General features: G+C 54.2%; 6 protein-coding genes across 6 annotated transcripts; 2 read left to right on the top strand and 4 right to left on the bottom strand.

The window, feature by feature from the left end:
* Positions 1 to 2,228: 2,228 nt before the first annotated feature.
* CGGC5_v003118 (Secondary metabolism regulator LAE1) lies at positions 2,229 to 3,804 on the top strand (the record flags this gene model as incomplete). Its single annotated transcript, XM_032020643.1, has 9 exons — positions 2,229 to 2,357; positions 2,423 to 2,457; positions 2,514 to 2,599; positions 2,686 to 2,708; positions 2,770 to 2,899; positions 2,965 to 3,002; positions 3,059 to 3,234; positions 3,299 to 3,718; positions 3,768 to 3,804. The coding sequence occupies 9 exons, from the start codon at positions 2,229 to 2,231 to the stop codon at positions 3,802 to 3,804; spliced, it is 1,074 nt and encodes a 357-aa protein (XP_031882243.1).
* A 174-nt stretch (positions 3,805 to 3,978) lies between these two features.
* CGGC5_v003117 (uncharacterized protein) lies at positions 3,979 to 4,980 on the bottom strand (the record flags this gene model as incomplete). Its single annotated transcript, XM_032020642.1, has 1 exon — positions 3,979 to 4,980. One exon carries the CDS (start codon positions 4,978 to 4,980, stop codon positions 3,979 to 3,981), a length of 1,002 nt encoding a protein of 333 aa, XP_031882242.1.
* A 1,359-nt stretch (positions 4,981 to 6,339) lies between these two features.
* Positions 6,340 to 7,734, bottom strand: fap1-9 (L-pipecolate oxidase; the record flags this gene model as incomplete). The annotated part of the gene is made up of 3 exons (XM_032020641.1): positions 6,340 to 6,583; positions 6,653 to 6,893; positions 6,951 to 7,734. 3 exons carry the CDS (start codon positions 7,732 to 7,734, stop codon positions 6,340 to 6,342), a joined length of 1,269 nt encoding a protein of 422 aa, XP_031882245.1.
* A 501-nt stretch (positions 7,735 to 8,235) lies between these two features.
* On the bottom strand, positions 8,236 to 10,599 carry nit-4-8 (Nitrogen assimilation transcription factor nit-4; the record flags this gene model as incomplete). The annotated part of the gene is made up of 5 exons (XM_032020640.1): positions 8,236 to 8,812; positions 8,866 to 9,228; positions 9,288 to 9,613; positions 9,690 to 10,238; positions 10,297 to 10,599. 5 exons carry the CDS (start codon positions 10,597 to 10,599, stop codon positions 8,236 to 8,238), a joined length of 2,118 nt encoding a protein of 705 aa, XP_031882244.1.
* Positions 10,600 to 11,521: 922 nt separating this feature from the next.
* CGGC5_v003114 (uncharacterized protein) lies at positions 11,522 to 14,146 on the bottom strand (the record flags this gene model as incomplete). Its single annotated transcript, XM_066151079.1, has 5 exons — positions 11,522 to 11,529; positions 11,758 to 12,724; positions 12,791 to 12,851; positions 12,926 to 13,177; positions 13,236 to 14,146. 5 exons carry the CDS (start codon positions 14,144 to 14,146, stop codon positions 11,522 to 11,524), a joined length of 2,199 nt encoding a protein of 732 aa, XP_066009540.1.
* Positions 14,147 to 16,061: 1,915 nt separating this feature from the next.
* Positions 16,062 to 16,935, top strand: ACA4 (Alpha carbonic anhydrase 4; the record flags this gene model as incomplete). The annotated part of the gene is made up of 2 exons (XM_032020637.1): positions 16,062 to 16,236; positions 16,289 to 16,935. The coding sequence occupies 2 exons, from the start codon at positions 16,062 to 16,064 to the stop codon at positions 16,933 to 16,935; spliced, it is 822 nt and encodes a 273-aa protein (XP_031882131.1).
* Positions 16,936 to 17,438: the final 503 nt, after the last annotated feature.

The following is a 17,438-nucleotide window of genomic DNA, read 5'->3' as shown; positions in this document are numbered from 1 at the left end:
ATATGTTGTAGTGGAGATAGCATAGCTAAGAAGTACGTATATTTAAGCCTACGATTATTATGAGCAACTGAGTTTGAGTTGACATTCAACAGCTACTTCCTTCCCATCTCCTACCGTTACACCAACCCCAGATCCCCGACTACTGCGACGCAAGTTTCCTGTCAACTTCATTCAATATCACTATGGCGCCGTCTAAACCTGCACACGCGATTGTCAGGTACCGCAAACATACCCCCTGCCCGGAAAAGGGGCGTTTCTGCACCGGATACAGCAAAATCTACCAGGCCAAATGGGATGAGAACAAGGAAAAATGCATCATCTATCAACTACCCCCCGAGATTATTCTCTCTATTATGGAATGCCTAGATGCGCCTAGCATGTATATGGCACGGCAGGCATGCTCTTTGATATGGTCTTTTTTCAACGACCTCTCCTTCAAAAGGTTTCATTACATGCTCAAAGACAAGAAACGTAACGTCATACCCGGAGCCCCGCCTGGTTTCAAACATGATGCGCTCGCTGAACACATGTCGGATATCATCAAACGTCTACGACCTGACGGACGCTGTCGCGATTGCCAATATGTCTATGACATTTGGAAGCCAGAGTCGTATTGGCGGGCCTCCAACTTTTGCACGGTCCGCCTTGCGTTCCACGAACGACTGTTCTCACCTCTCGATGAAGATGGGCGCGAGTGGGAGAAAAGGCTTAGATTTTGTCCGCACCGCCACTTATCGTTCCCTGAGGCCTTTCGTCTGCTGGGCATGTCCCGCAATGATGATGCGCGTCAGGTCGTCTTTCGATGCAATGAGTGCAGTGACGCCCTGGGGATGGGGGAAGGAGAGGAGCCGCCAACGATATACTGCGACACGCAGCAAGCGCAAAACGAATGGACCGTTAAGGTCGCGACTTTGACTAAGGGACAAGTCGTGACCATGGACCTACTGCGACAGAGCCTGAAGAGAATCGACGGTTGGCTATGCCCGCACGCCCAGTCGTCGCAGGAGATCCTGATGAAGCCATTTTGCAGACGCCGTTGCGTTTGCTTCCGTGAGTCTACGGGTACAGTGCAACGCTGCTACGGGCATTCGCGCCCGCGTGAAAGGTACGACTGCTGCGCTTGCCTGCAGATAATTTCCAAGGACGAGGCCGCTGTTGGGATGTTCATGGCTAGCACAGCGTCGCATGGCGTTCACTGTAAGATGTGCGACTTTCAGTATGACTGGGTTTTAGATGAGGACAGGATCCTGTTGAGCGCGAAGAGAGTTATCGTGCGATTTCCTCAACATGCCGAGGGTTGCGTATGTAAGCTTGATGTTGCATCATAAACGTTTACGACTGAATATTCAATTTGGACCCCGAGATGTACGATGGGAATGTCTCGGCCCCTAAGATGACGGATTGCAAGGACAAGAAGTGTAGGGTTTTCGGATTGGCGTATGTCCCTGGGTCGAAGTCGTAATGTTGGCATCATCTAAGACTTTATGTTCGTGGATAAGGGTCAGTTGGCTTGAAGGCGTGCTGGTGTCCAACACGGGGCTATAGTCATTTGATCACGGCGAGTTCAAGTTGACCTATTGACAAGAATGGTGAAATTCATTTGTACACACTTGGAATATGTCTGAAGTATCCGTAATGTTCACGCCATTGCCCAAGTTGAGCAACCAATAACATACTTTACGCCGGAGTATTCTTTCCATAGTCGAGCCAGGCGTTTGCATATTCCTAGGATTGTATTCCCGCGCAGCCAAAGATATCAAAGTTCAACTTGACCACATCCAAGAGATCCAGTACTGCAACATCAAGGGTCACCTCGGGGCCTGCCCGTCTAGGGAAGGCGGAGCACGAAAGTAACCGGTGACACTTGAATGATAACGCGCGATGGATCCTCTGAACCCCACTTCCCTCGGCCGGAGAGACGAAGCGCGCAGAGACGATTGGTTCACGATATGCAGGGACGGAGAATACGACGCCGCTAGCGAAGAAATGGCGAATCCAGAACTCGAGGTCCTCCATGGGTTCCGGTCGTTGGAGAACCAGAGTCTTCAGCGAGGATCCTTGCTGAGGAGCGGGTAAAAAAAAAGAACGGGGTGGTGTTTTGCTACAAATCCCACCCCTCCGCTGATCTTTCGAGACGGACATTCAACTCCGACAACCCGCGCCCGCCACAGACGACACGATTCGAAGAATTGTCGTGATAGTTACCTTTGATCCTTTTGTTGTGAAAAATGGCTGAGGAGTCTGAGACGGGACAGGTCGCCGCACCTGCGCCTGCGCCGGCGCCTGCACCCGCCGCAGCCCCGCCAGCCCCGCGACCTGAGCCGGCGGAGGCGGTTGAGATCGCCGACGAGGCATATGTCAGTCCCCGCTGCGACCCCGTCGTACCGGCGCCTTGGGATCAAGAGATTGCTGACAATATCAGGCCACGGATGATACGTCGTCAATGGACGAGAGAATGTGCGAAATCTTTTCCCTTACCTCCGGTCGCCTTCTCAAAATGCTAAATCTGTCAGCTCATCCTACACTGCTTCGCTCACATCCAGCGTCGTCAACTATCCCATCGAGTATGGTCGTCGTTATCATGCGTATCGTCCCGGATGTATGTGCACTTTAGTGTGTCCTTAGTTGCCAGTTGAAGGCCTTACAAATCGCAGTTTGCTGACACCCTCCCTTCACGTAAAATAGCTTACAAGTTCCCCAACGATGAGGTATGACCTTCGCCGCACAGGGAAACACTGCGGGCCTGACGCTGATTTTGGAGTTCCGCAGTTCGAGATGGACAGACTCGACCTCGCGCACGCAATGATGGTCAAGGCGATGGGCAGCGTCCTCTTCCGCGCCCCGCTCAAGAAGGAAAAGGTTCATCGTATCCTCGACATCGGAACGGGCACTGGAATCTGTAAGTCTGAGTGCAAACTGAAATCCGTCCGACAGGGTACACATGCTCATCGCACAATTCGTCAGGGGCTGTCGAGATGGGAGACATTTTCGAGAATGCCGAGGTAATTCACACCCCGTCGTCACTCACCGATGAGGCACGATACTCACGCAATGACAGGTTCTTGGCATTGATTTGAGCGCCATCACGCCCGAATGGCATCCCCCAAACGTCAAGTTCGAGATCGACGACATTGAGGAGTCCTGGGTCGGCCACAAGAAGTACGATTTCATCTTCTGCCGCTACATGGGCGCCTCGATCAAAGACTGGCCCAATTTGATGAAGAACATTTATGAGTGAGTAACACACACCCCCATTCACCTCTTGACGGCGGGAACAAAACACTAATAACAAAATTAGCAACCTCGCCCCAGGCGGATGGGCCGAGTTCCAAGACGTCAACACCACCTTCTACTCCCAGGACGACACCTACTCCTCGGAAACCGCGACGGCCAAGTGGATGAACGGCTTCATGGAGGCCTGCTCCGCGACGGGCCGCGACCCCAGCGTCGGGCCGAAGCTCGAGGGCTGGGTGCGCGACGCGCAGTTCGCCAACGTCGTCGCGGACCGCATCCGCGCGCCGCTCGGGCCCTGGCCCAAGGACAAGTGGTACAGCGAGCTCGGCATGATGAACCTGATCCTGACACTCAACGGGCTCGAGGCGCTGTCGGTGAAGCTGTTCTCAGAGATGCTGGGCAAGACGCAGACGGAGATTGCGGTGCAGCTGGCGCTTGTGCGCAAGGAGCTGAAGAGCAACTCCTTCCATGCAATGTTTGATATGTAAGTTGTGTTGGTGATGATTCTTGAGGACGTTGCTGATTTAATTTAGTCATGTTGTTTATGGCCAGAAGCCGGCTCAACCTTAGCAATAGGGGGCATGTATTCATTCTGCGAAGGAGCTTATTACAGCATTACAAAGTTTGCGATTAATCTCGAATCATATCACTGATTAAAGCCAGACAACGAACATAATAAAATGTGTGGTAAAAGCTGATATCAAGCTAAACTATCAATAGCATCCTCCACGCTTTAATACCAGCTCAGTTCCCACCATACGTCTGCAGCCAAAACCCAAGGAAAGCATAACCCCCGGCGCAGCGCACATTAGAGTTATTCGGGATCATGTACACAAACCCGCCCTGGTTCGGGCAGTACCCAAAGCCATAGGTGACGGGGTTCCCGCTAGGCGAACCACTCGACTGGCAATTGCCGTAGTAAGCACCGTTCGTGCGGCCGGTGTAAGTGCACGTGATGGGGTACCCTCCGGCGCCCTGCTCGGCGCTGAACACCCTGTCATTAGCTGTCGGGGGGTCCGGGAGGTAGAAGTCCATGAGTAGCTTGGACGGGCTGTTGTAGTTGCGCAGCAGGCCGGCGTTGTCGACGTAGAAGGGCGTGGCGACCGAGGCGTCGCGGACGAGGCGGAGGGCGCCGTCGCTGTCGGAAGTGACGTAGAGGCTCCTATCGCCACTGCCCTGCAGGATGAAGGGTGTGGGCGTGTTGGTGGGCGTGTAGGCGGCGAAGACGGTGCTGGTGGTCGTCACGGTTGTGGTTGCGGCGGGAAGGGTGGTCGTTGCGGCGGTGATGCCGTTGCAGGAGCAGGCGGAGGAGTAGCGCGCCGTGGGGCCAAGGGTGCCGATGGTGGACTGGCAGGCGGTCTGGATGTAGGATGGCATGTTGCTTGGCTTGTTCTGCGAGGGCGCGCAAGAAGGGCTGGCAGCAGAGGTGGTGATGGCCTGCCGGGCCTCAATCGCCTCGCGCCTGAGCTTGCGGAGCCCCGGGTAGGGGTTGCTCAGGGTGGTGGTGAAGGAGGTGATGGTCGCGGTCTCGGTGACGGTGGAGGGGCACGGCGTCTGGGTGATTTGCATGAAGGAAGAGCAGTCTGCGGAGGCGGAGGCTGGGCCTGGCTTCGAGCCGAGGAGTGCGCGGAAGCAGTTGTCGCGGGCGCAGGTTGCCTGACGGCCGAGAAGCTCGTCCATAGGGGAGGCGGCTACATGGTTGGCGATGATGCCGCTGACCAGAGCGTTGAGGAGAGTGGACTTCATGGTGGTCAAGACTTTCTGACGTGAGAAACAAGAGAAGGATAGAGTCTCTGGTGTTTTGGGAAGGTCCTTTTGTTCTGACTGTCGAGAGAGTGAGGACCAATATGATTCTCCTCGGGGTGGGATGACTTTATAGACGGTGATCGGGCATGGAATCGAAGCAACAGAACCCAATTTGAATACTATATCACCAGACGTGGACGGAGATGGTTCAGCTGACAGGAAGAGAGGTTCACCAAGCCTATCCGTCTTGGACATAGGGTCTCCCAGCTGAACATCGTGAAAGCTAAGGAAGCCCCATCACCTCGCTTCGCTGAATCTCATGCCTCGCGTAAATCCATCATCGTGGTACTCTCCATTCGGCGGTTCCAGAAGCATGCAAAGAAAAGATAGTCATGATGAAGTGGAGTTGCTGAGCTGCAGAGGTCTCGCCAAGCCCGAGTTCCTCTAAACCGCTTTCCAACACAAGCCTTGTATCTTCCCAATCAGACATGCCCATAGCTGAAAAGGGTAATGGGAAGAAGCATCTTCTGAGACTGAATCCCGTAGCTGAATGGCATGGGTATTTCAGCAGACAGGGGCATCTCACTTCCTCCGCATTCCAGACTCTGCCCAAATTTACTTTGCCATGTGTACCACCGGGGCAGACGGGACCCCGGGGACGGTCTGGCCGCCATTTCGAACGGTTGAGGCAGAGCGGGCCGCATGCTTTTTGACAGGCGTGGCGCTCGGTACCTAACTTCTCCGGCACTAGGTCACTCGTGCAGCTGTGTAATAGTGTGGGCGCTATGCCGTTAGTCTCCGACTAGCTGGCTTTGGTGGCGGGCTGAGTGCCGGGGTATCAAGAACTCCAACGAGTCCTTCTCCCGAATCGGAGTTGTCTAGGCTCAAGTCATCCAAATTGGGATATCAACGCGGGTCAGAAATACTTTCCAGAGGGCAATTTGTGCAGTTTACGTTCGTTTAATGGACATATTCTGTTCAGAATTCTAGACTTTGTGCGAAATCCCCCTGCACTTCATTGGTGCACCGAACAGCTTTGCACCAAATGCATTCTCGGCGCGTCGTGTCTTGAATCCTCGCGAGGTCATCATTCAAGCCCAATGACACATCACGTGGTCAAAGCCGGCGAAGAGACTTCCTCGAGAACGGAATTGCCGTCTCGGAGCATCTTATCCTTCCAGCTTATAATCTCTGTTAAGGCAACCTACCACGGTCTTAGCCCCTTCAATGATGGGGTATTCAGCGTCGGAATGAGTCTCTCTCATCATACCTCCACGAAAAGCCTCTCAAGTTCCGCACATGAAAACAACACGTCCCTATTTATACGGCATCACAACAAACCTCGTTGGAGAATGCCTGTTAGTTCAACTCACTAAGCTCCTTCCTCGGCCACGCGCTGTGAGTTGGCGGAACGAGCGTCTTATCCCACGCCCACTTCTTGGCCAACTTATCCTCCAGAGTCCCCTGGAGCATCTGCACCACGTACTTGCCGAGCACAGGCAGGAACTTCCACCCGTGGAACGAGCCGATCGTGGCCACGTACAGGTTCTTGCTCCCGGAGTGCGGCGAGATGATGAAGTCCTCGCTGGGCGAGACCGCCTCCCTGGTTACCAACACAAATGTCAGCATTTTGATCTTCTGCAACATCACGCTTTTGATATGGAAGCCTTACCAGCAAATGCGGTAATTCTCCACCTTCCAATCGTCGCTCAGCTTGCCGTAGATGCTCTTCCCAGCAAAATCGACATCCTCTTTCAGAGACTTGGGAACATCGAGCTGAGCGTAGTCAGGCCCAGATGGCGGCCGCGATATCTGCGACCCGTTCTCGTGCGGCTGCGTGTTTCTGAAGATAATCTGCCCCCAGAACTTGAGCGTCTTGTCGCCCGAGTGAGGAACGCTTCCGTTGCTCGCCCCTATCGTGAACCCCATCGTCAGCCAAACACTCACACAGCATCCTACCCAAAACTCACCCCGATCAGGCGGCACCATCGAAATCCCAACCGGGCCCCCGTAAAGATTCTCATCCTCCACAGGCGCAAACCCCTCCGCCACAGCCGCAGCCACAAACCTCTCCCCAGCCAGTACCTCCGCCCTCCCGCTATCAGCCAGCAACTGCGCCGTATACGCCCCGGTGCTCAACACCACCTTGCCCGCCGTGATCCTATCCCCCTCCGCGGTAACAACCCCCGTCGTCGCCCCCTCGCCATCAAACTCCAACCTCGCAACCTCCGCCGTCACATACCTCACCCCCAACCTCACCGCCTCCGCAATCGTCGCCTCAAGCGCCTCCTTCGCCTCCCCCCACCCGCTCTTCCGATTCACAAACACCTCCCTCACGCCCGTGAAATCCCCGCCCTCAAACACGCCTCCAAACTCCTTCCTCGCCTGCTCCACACTCAGCGCCTCCAAGCCCGACTCCACGCCCAGGGCCTTGTAATTCTCCCTTACGACCTGCGAAAAGTCCGACGGCGAGACCCAGCTCGCGCCGCTCTCGTGGTAGAACGGCGCCCACAGCGGGTCGGCCGCCCAGAGCTGCTTCGCCTCGAGCGCGAGCCGCATGTACTCGATGTCGGCGTAGTCGGCGCGCACGACCTTGTTCCAGTCCCAGGAAGCGGCGACGCGGATGGGCGCGGCGGCGGCGTTGCGGTCGACGAGGGTGATGCGCGCGCGGGGCGAGGCGCGGATGAGGTGGAGCGCGGTAGAGGCGCCGAAGACGCCTGCGCCGAGGATGAGGTAGTCTGATGACTCGACCATTGTTGTGAGAAGTTGGAAAGAAGCAAAAAGGTAAGTATTGCTGAGTCCCAGCGAATCAGTTGTCTATGAACAAAGTGAGTTTTCTCAGTTTAGCATTCCAAATGGGATGAGATAACGTCGTGAATGCTGTTGCCCGCGGGGCCGCTCGAGGTTCCCCATCTTATCATGTGACGTCATGTGATGAGACGGGCACGCAATCAGCAGACGGTGCATGTTATCAATTATTCCCGCGATCACAGAGTGATAATGCAAGTGGAGGACAATATCGCGATTCGTGCAGATAAACAGTTGGTGATAGTACTTGTACTCTACCACAGGGACGCCGAGCTATGCAGACTAAATCAACATGGCTAGAACAAACCGGGGCTAAAAATGACAATGGAATGATGACATGCTTCGTTCGCTCTCAAATGCACAAAAACCAAAAACACGGCTCGTACATCTGTATCAAAGTGGCCCATGTCATCTGTACATAAATAAAACAATCGAGCTTGCAGGACCTCACTTTGAGCCACCACTCAGAACCCACTTCTCCACCAAGGCCCAGAGCTCGGCGCCGCTGCCCTCGTTCGGCCCAGCGACGGCCCGATCGCTCTCGGCCAGCAGCTCCTTGATCTCCTCCCTGTCGGGCACCGAGTAGCTCGGCGGCTTCGTCGTCTCGCTTTCCTGAATCGCGAGCTTGACCCACGGCTCGAGGTACGGCTTCGCTGCCTCGGGGATGTCCTGCTTCATCGCCCACGCCATGGCCTGCGCGGCCTGCAGCAGGTGGACGGTCATGCGGACGACGCGCGCGGTGAGGCCGCCCATCATGCAGAGACGGGTGAAGAGGTCGTTGGTGGCGGCGTGGCCGTCGTTGAGGAAGGGGATGAGGGCCTGCATCGTGACGAAAAGCTGGCGCGTGGTGTAAGAGTTGACGGTGTACTTTTGGAGGTAGGCCTCGGCGAGGGTTGTGTCGGAGAGGCAGTGCTGGAGGGTGAGGGATTTGACGGTGGTGGCCGTGTCTGTGAATGGGGTGTCGAATTTGGTAGAGGGATGGAGGGAGGTGAGGAGGACGTAGGCGATTTCGTTTTCGTGCATCCTGAGTGTGTGGTTAGCCGTGAATATTATGAGATAGGCACAGCGGCGGCTCACCTGAGGAAGGCAGTGGAGGGAGTGAAGTTGAACTCCATTCGAAACCGCTTCGGAAGATCCGCCCTGAATTGTTGCAGCTTGCAATACAGGCTCTTCCTCCGTTTTAGATCCTCTGCGCTGCCCTTGATGTTGTCTCCTGATGTTATGTATTGCATGATCTCATACTGGAGACATGCAAGATTGCTATTGATGGTGGCTATGCCGGGTACCAGGGGAATCTGTGTTGTCGATCCTAAATATGGCCGTCCCAGTACGTCCAGATTGCCTCTGTTCTCGAGTGCATCCGATCCATTGTTGTCGAATAGTTTGGGTATCGGTGGAGGTGGTATATAAGATACTTGGTGGTAAAAGTATGAAATGCGACTGCCCGTCATTGTCAGAGGGATCTCCCACAAGAGAGCCGGGAACAAAGGCCGGCCTACCTTTCCATGAAGAAAATCGCCCAGACTGCCTTTGATATAGCAAGTCGCTCGCTCGCTTCCTGAGGATTGTCCTCTTTCAGTTGAGAAAACCTCCGCTCTGGCCTGAAGCGCTTATACCGCTCCCAAGCCATGTAGCGATACATCTTCGCCGTCGGCTCATCGCCGGCAATGCTGGCTGACCAGTCAATGAGCACAAGCGCGATGATGGTCGGCAGCGTCGCGCGGCCTTGGCTCTTCTCGACTAGCTGCATGACTTCATCTCGGAACCGCCTTGCCAAGTCTTGCCCCGTAATGGCGCCAAACTGCTTGGCTCGTTCTACAAACGGCTTAAAAAAGCACATCGTCAGTCCCGCCATAATAATATTACCGCCGCACTGGATCTCGAGCAGTCGGTAAACTTACACTTCGCAGGGCGCATATGGCGTTTACGAGGATGGGGGAGCAGTACTTTGCCTTCTTGACGTTGCCGGCCCGCATGTCGGCGACAAACAGGTCGCGGTCGACGGCGGGGAAGGCGCTGGCGTTCTCCCAGCTGAAGAAGTCGGTAATGAGCTCAGATACGAGCCCGTCGTCTGCGATGGCTGTCCAGGGTTTCGCGGGGACGCGGATCAGACTATTTTCCATGGCCTTGTCGTTGAGCTTGGCTAACCTTGAATCGCTCACGCGCTCGTTGGCGGCGGGCGAGGGGAGCAGGATCTCGGCCTGGCGGATGGACTCGAGAACCTTGAGCGGGTCCCCGGAGACGCGGATGCGGCGGAAGATCTCCTGGGCCTCGTCCTCGGTCTTGCTGCAGACCATGCGGAAGAGGTCGCGGTACTGGGCGTTCTCGTTCTCGAGGACGTTGGCCTTGCGCTTGAGGGCGAGACTGACGGTCTCGCCCTGGTTCGCCTCATAGTGGCACTCGACGTTGCGTTTGGTGCAGTGCTGGCATTTTGGCCTGCTTCCGTCACACTGGGATGAGGTGTTAGTATTTAAGTCTTGGGTGGTGGTGGATGAGGCTCTCTCTCACCTTTGCTTTCCTACGTCGACAGTTGTCGCAGGCGACGGCAATGACCTGCCTCTTTGACCCCGAAGTACCCGACCGAGGCTTGGCTTCGCCGGATGACTCGGTACTCGGACTCCTTGCCTCACTGCTATCGGAACCCTTCCTCGGAGGCTCAATCGGGAAGCCGTCTGGGCCATGGGCGGAGTGCGAGTGTGTTGTTGTCGTTACCGTTGCCGTTGTTTGCGGCGCCGGCACGATCCCGGCCTGCGTGGTCGTGGCACCTGGGGCAGGCAGGATCACACGGCGACGTTTGGAAGGGAGCGACATTACAACCGCGAGAGGGGCTTTCGTCGCGCAAAGCCTCGCTATTTCTTCCGTATGAATCAGAACGAGCGTGATGACGGGTGAGAAGTGACGGGGACGTGAATCGAACGAAGGGGGAAAATTGGCTTCCAAGGTTCGCAAAGTGAGCCCGAGCCCGGTGGTCGTTCGAGTTTACACTACAGTAACAGTAACAGCGCTGAATCTCGATCACTGATCAGTGGGACTGCCCCTGGGACGCTGGAAACCGCTACGGGTGGGTCTGTCGGAGCAATGCTCCTATTGGCTGCGGCGCTGGCTCCGACCAATAGGAGGCCGTCGGAGCACGCTCCTGCGCTCTTATGACGCCCCTCTGCCGCCCGCCGCCAGGGTAAGGGCACCTAAGAGTAAATGGGACAGGGGATGCCCAAGATGGGGCCGGAGGGCGACGTGCAAGTCCACGATCTGATCAGAGAATAATCAGAAAATAAACAAGTGTGTTCAACCGATCATGTGGACGCATGTGTCTGGTCAAAATCACGTTGGGCACCTTGAGCATTCTTCAGTTCAGATGCATCCAAAGATGGGGCACTGTCTCCCTTCATTGGCTGGTTGGTGCGTGTGTGGCTGTCAAGTGTCATGATTCTCCGGGGCCCCAGGGGTAAAAGTCTAGACCAAGTCTGGAAGGACCGGTCAGAAGCCTGCCCACTCCCCTTTTGCCTTTGGTCCCAATCATCATTGACGCCTAACTTCATCGGCTATGTCTGGGCCAAGGAAAGGGGGCGTCGGAAGAGTGCACTTGGCTACGCGCGTGGCATGCATGTCTTGCCGTGTGCCGTGTTCCACACACACGCGTGCTTCTTTGAGAAACTGACGTAACTCCACCAAAGGCATCCAGCTCGTCCGGGTTCTGATAGGCCTTAAGTAGACTTACTACTGTCTCGGGAGTTTACGGCACTGCGTCAAGTTGTCTTGCGTTTGGTGCTCTCACAAATGTCTTCATTCTCTGACAATGTTGATACAGCATGCAACACATTGTCAAGTAAATCATACACTGGGTTTGTTGTCGGAAGCAATGACCCCCTCTATCTCTATCAGGCTGACAATTCAGGTGGACATTTGAGGTTGCCCCAAATTCCTCATGAGATCTCTTATTCAGAAGAGAGATAGTGTCTGCCGACTCACTTCCGTCATCCAAATCATCAGTGTCTTCGTTTTGTGGCACCTGTGCCTCAACTTCTTGGCCGCCGGTCGTTGTGTCGGGATTCTGTACTCCTTCTTTGTCCAAGACAGCTTCCTCAGGGGCTTGGTAACTTTCCGCCCGCCTCTTGGGCATCTTTTCCAACCGAAGCCCTTTGATGTGACCAATCCGTTCATAGACCTCTTCATTTGGCTTCTCGGGGTCATCAACCCTCATGAGCGTGATAATGAATGGCTGGACCGCGCAATCGTAGTCTTCAGGCGAGTAAAATACAGCAACGGCCTCCCACCCATCTTTTGCCATCATCAGATCATGAATCGGCTTTGGATCTTTGTCATCCGGCAGAGTCTCCAGGCCGATCTTTCCCGTCAGGTGGTATTTGCAATCGCCAACGTCTATCGTAACCCTCCCTTCGCCAGGATGGAAGGTTAAGCCGCTGCGAACTGACCATGCTTCCAGGTGTAGGTAACGAGAGAGTTGAGCGGAGGAATTCTGCGACATGTACTCTGACAAAGATACAATCTGACCGTTACAGTATTCGAGCCGAACGTCGATTTCCGGGTCTGGCATCAACACATTGTTCGAATTACGGTCAGGCACATCCAGGAACCCAACATTGGCTCTGCAGGAAGACCAAGACCATGTAGGAAACCCATGCCGTCTTCGAAGATCGGGACTTGCCGAATGCCATGCTAAGCTGAATCCAAAGACGGCATCTTCGGAAGCGAAAGTGACGTGATTCAGGGGCCCAGGAGACGAGCCATCTAACACATTCAGGTTGGCCGCAAATGGCATTCCCCATGCATGGAAAGCGGCGTCCTTGGACTTATCCTTATAGTCATTGAGAGTGGCGGTGATGGCGTTGAGTGCGTCACTTTCAAAGGTGAGATCTCGCTTTGAGTAATGTGAGATGTGCTCCCACGCAGAACGATTGCGGACACCAAAAAGACGCTGTGAAGACATGTTGACTTCCGACGGATGGGTAAGACTTTCGCACTTCTGGCTCTCTGCACATACGAATGTGACCTGATGGGTGTCGAAGATGAGCTGCCTGACTGAGAACCCATCCTCTTGGTATCTGCAGTTGGGATAGAGTTAGATTTGAATTGAGCAGTATTTTAGCGTTACAGAAACTCGAGATGCAATACTTACGTCCACGCTCTAGTGTTCCACTTGATACTCTTTGAAGAGTGTGTGAAGGGCTCAAGAGCGGAGACCAGCAGACGTCCTCCAACGTTGGCATGAGCCTGGGTTTGCCGTCTTCTTATCGAGACACCCGGCAGCCCAAACGCTGAATCGTTACCTGCGGCTGCAATTATGGTGAAAATAGCCTGCCGGTAGATGGCATGCATCTTGGATAAATGGTCGCTGAGAATTTCGCAGTCATCTTGCTTGATGCAATATCTAGGTAAGTTGTCAGCATCCAATCCTGCGTCCCACCAACATTGAGTCTTTGACTTACCTATCAACCCAGAGATACACGAGACCCATTTCCCTCACTGCGGCCATTGCATCTTCGATTACCAATGGCATACTGGGTAAGCCGTCTGAAGGCTCCAGTGATGCCTGGAAGTCATTCGATTTATCAGGCTGGCCCCAGACATAGCTCAGCGCCACGTATGGCGCCTCAGATGTCGCAGGCTCAAGACTCCTAGTGATGCAATTGATCAAACAAAACCCGGCTATGCTGAATTCCTCTTCAGCTGACCGGCAGGCCTCGTGAGAGTCTTGACAGGTTCGCACGAAGGATCGCAGCAACGTCCAGTCGATAACCGGCGGCACGAGCCGGCTTGTCCCCGTCTTCGATTCAGAGCTTGACACTGGGTAAATACTTCCCAGATAACTTGCGATACCACTATTCTCAACTTCCAACCTCCCAACCTTCAGAGCAGTGAAGCCTTCATCTGGTATATCCATGTCGGCCGTCGTCAGGGGGCATCGGCCATTGGCTGCGGCGGTAGCGGCGTTGGTATTGCTAACATCGGACTTGAGAAACAGCCCCTCATTGTGCATTGCGCCATTCAGGATGAAGCCGAGATAGCGCGCGTAGTCTGAGTGGCCGATGCCCTCCCACCTGCTACTGTTCACTCGGTCTGCAAATAAAAAGTACCCGTGGACGAAGGGGTCGGCATTGTCATGGTTGCACAAGAGGTCGCAAGTATCGTGGTATGATGTGAGGGATTCGTCTGAGAAAGGTCTGTGAACTGCCTCAGCTAACAAACGACACAGCGTGCATTCGCTTGATAGCATATCATGCGGCACGGCGCCCAGTTCTGTGACAATCTGTGGAGTCTCGTAGTTTCCAGCAAATATTTTGCCCAGATCAAGACTATCACATCTTCGGCAAAGTGTCTGGGCTACCTGGACATCCATCGTCGGATAGCTGGTAGCAGCTGCTTGGTTGGGCGGTGTTATAATTTCATAAAAACTTGTGGTGTGAGACAGAGCAAGCATTAAAATGAGCGGGGTAAATTCTCGTGGTGGTGCTTGATTTGAGTCACAGCCAATGACTGGAACCAAAGTCCCATAATGTTGACGCCTGCCTAACTCACTCCAAGTGCGCAGTGAGGGCTCCACTCGGCGATGAAAATGATGACTTCGGCCAGCTACTACTAGGCCCGTATCAAGAACTCATTCTCAAGCAACTGGCCCGATTCATGGATATCAGTAGTATGAAAAATTCTGAATCAGTTTGAAGCCTAGTCTAGCGGGTTCTCCTGTCGTTTCTTGAGTAAAATGAGTGAATAGCCAGAGATGCTCTGAAGACCTAGCTCAACGATTTTGTAAGCCTGCCGACAGCCCACCACCCTGCTACGCTTACGAATGCACGAGAACGCTCAATGAACCTTCTTATGAGCATCATGAACATTTCAATGATAATCAACGCAAATCGAAAAGTCTATTGAAGCGTTTCTTTGGAGATCTTCACCTCGCTGTCATCTGCGCCGAGATGGTGGTGTTGCACGAAAAGAGCCAAAGAACTGAGAACGAGCCAATTGGGAAAGAAATGAAGAGCAAGCAGTGTACCGTATCAAAATACCCCAGCTACGAATTATTCTCGGCTACACGCTCCAAGGGAAAGAGATTTCGCACATCCGGCCTCCTATGAAGCGGGTCGAAGCGGGTTTACCCTATTGTCTCAGTCTCAGATTACTCGTGTCTTGCATCCCGCCCCCTCTCAACGCAGGAGGCTCCTGGACTCGCTCAACTCCACGAATAAACACACGACCAGATATTAACCAAGGGCTTGTCCGTAGTACGGACTCATGCTGACCGCAAGGCGGTCTGCGGCTCGGCAGAGTCCAGACCCCAACGAACCGGTGGCTCCTCCAGGATGAGGCACTGAGACCTCAGCCACGTGCTCAGATCATCGCGGGGTTCCTGCATACAAGTAAGCCTCTCAAACGTCCGTGGCTAGGAAATGACACACAGACTAGAAGGCCGTCTGAGCGCAACCTGGGAGTACCCGGCCGTTGCTTGCCTTGCCAGGGTGGCCAATGGGATGTACTTCCCCTCGCAAAAGTCTTGGAGAAACTCAAGGCCGTTCGACGAGGCGTCAGCCAAGCCACACAACGCTGCTCGCCATATCAACCGCCAAGACAGAACACAGCATAACAGGCGTCCGGCGGTCGGCGAAGGGACGCTAGCGCGAGGCATTCTATTGGCTAGTGCCTATCGTTTCTTGTCAATTGATGCCTGTCCATCTCGTCTTTGCACCGACTCTGTGGCTCATTATTTCGCGAAAGAGAGTTCACTTCCGCTTCCAACGGCAAGATTTAGCTTTATAATTCAGGTAATAATGAGGGGCTCACCTCGAGTGGCGGCAAAATTCCAACACAAAGTTCCCTGCCAGAATATTGCAGCGTCTGCTGTACTGCCATCCGGTGTTCCAGCGCAGGATGCTGTCCCAGTCCGCCGGTCCAGCACCCTAATTCCTGCGCCAAGCATCATGGGAAGAGAAGACGCGGTGTCAAGGGTTCAGAATCTGACGATGGCTATGCTCTCTTTCCTTCCTTACTTCGCTAGCAGGTCTTGGCCAGCCGACTGCAGCATTTTCCAACCATACGTCGGGGTCTCGCCGACCGTTTAGGAGGCTGCAAGCCACCCACCTCGGAGAAATGAACTTTCGTGAGATGCAGCTATCCATGGACCCCGGAAGCGCATGGAAGAAGTTTATAAGCCTGCTGCGAACCCTCAAGAAGTGGAATTATTCACCAATTCAACCTCATCAACCATCTGTTGCGCTGTCGCGATTGAGAGGCGAATATTCTCTACACAGTCTGCGACCATGTTAATCTTGTCGTCTTTCGTCGGTGCCTTGCTGCTGGCATCTGAAGCATTGGCCTGCGCGGGCCATGAGAATTACCATGCCATGGGGATAAAACGACAAACTGCTCCTGTCCCTCCGAAACCGGCAGACTGGGCCTATGAGGCTTCATTCAATTGGGGTCGCATCAACCCGAGTAAGCGAGGAAGACTGATTCCATTTCTGAGCCTCACTCTAACCAGCCTCAGACTACAGTCTTTGCCAGACAGGCACTCAACAGTCACCAATCGCACTGTCATTCAGCCACGGCCTTGCTCTAAGCCACGTCCTAAAGTTCAACTACCCAAACAAGACCGCTGGCAATTTCTACAACTGGAACTACGGGCCGGCGTTCACCGTCACGCACCCTGAAGGTGTCTACACGAATAACCCATCGTTTACTTACGATGACATGACGCTCTACCTGAAAGGCTGGCACATCCACTCCCCAGCAGACCACACCGTAAACGGCATGCGGTCCAAGGCTGAGTTGCACCTCGTACACGTGGACGAGGAGGGCCATGAGAAGGCTGTGCTGGCTATCCGCCTCGATCCGGGCAACGCCAACAGCACCTTCTTCAACCAGCTTCCAAAGATGATTGGTTTCAATGATGTGGGCATGCAGCAGGAGATTGCAATCAACCACATGCCTGCGCTTGAGAGCGTTCTCCTCTTCAACGAGTTCTGGACCTATCAAGGCAGCTTGACGAGCCCGCCTTGTCACGAGGGGATCCGCTGGTTTGTGTCTCGTCAGGTCATGTTCACTGGCGTCGAGCAAATGCGCGATATTCTGGGTGCAAGCACGTATAGCGCAAGAGCTGAGCAGGAAGTCTGGCAACATCGCATCAACGATTAGAAAGAATGATTGGGCGTGCCTGGGGCTGAGGCAGGCAAAGTGTGGCAATGAAGGCGACGCAAATGGAGCAGGCGAAGACAGGGGTGGATGAGAAGTGGCTGGTCGCGATGTCTCGCCTCAACTGTCGTGATGATCGACTGTTTTTCCTTGTGTTCTCTCTATATTTCCGCTAGCATCAGATACCATCTAGATCTCCTATCTCAAGTTGAACACAGAAGGATGTTTCAAAACAGACTGTCGGTATTGACGTGCGGTCAATTTGAGCTTAATTTCTCCGCCAGATGCTAAAACTTCTCCACTGCCTTAGCGGAAACAGGCGGAATCGTCCTTCCCCTGGGCGGTGTCCACCTCGGCCGCTCCCTCGAGCCCGGAGCTGAGGCTGACCCCGAAAGAGCGAGAAGATCACTGCCGGTCATGAGTCGCGGCGACCCCGACAATTCATCTCGTCGTGAACCTTCTTGGGTGCCAAGACCACGGTCTCATTTCTTCCTTTTTGCCCAGCC

This window comes from Colletotrichum fructicola (assembly GCF_000319635.2).
Source record: "Colletotrichum fructicola Nara gc5 chromosome Unknown KSG_Nara_v1_contig02, whole genome shotgun sequence".
NCBI classification, from domain to species: Eukaryota; Fungi; Ascomycota; class Sordariomycetes; order Glomerellales; family Glomerellaceae; genus Colletotrichum; species Colletotrichum fructicola.
This window is presented reverse-complemented; position numbering and strand designations above follow the sequence as displayed.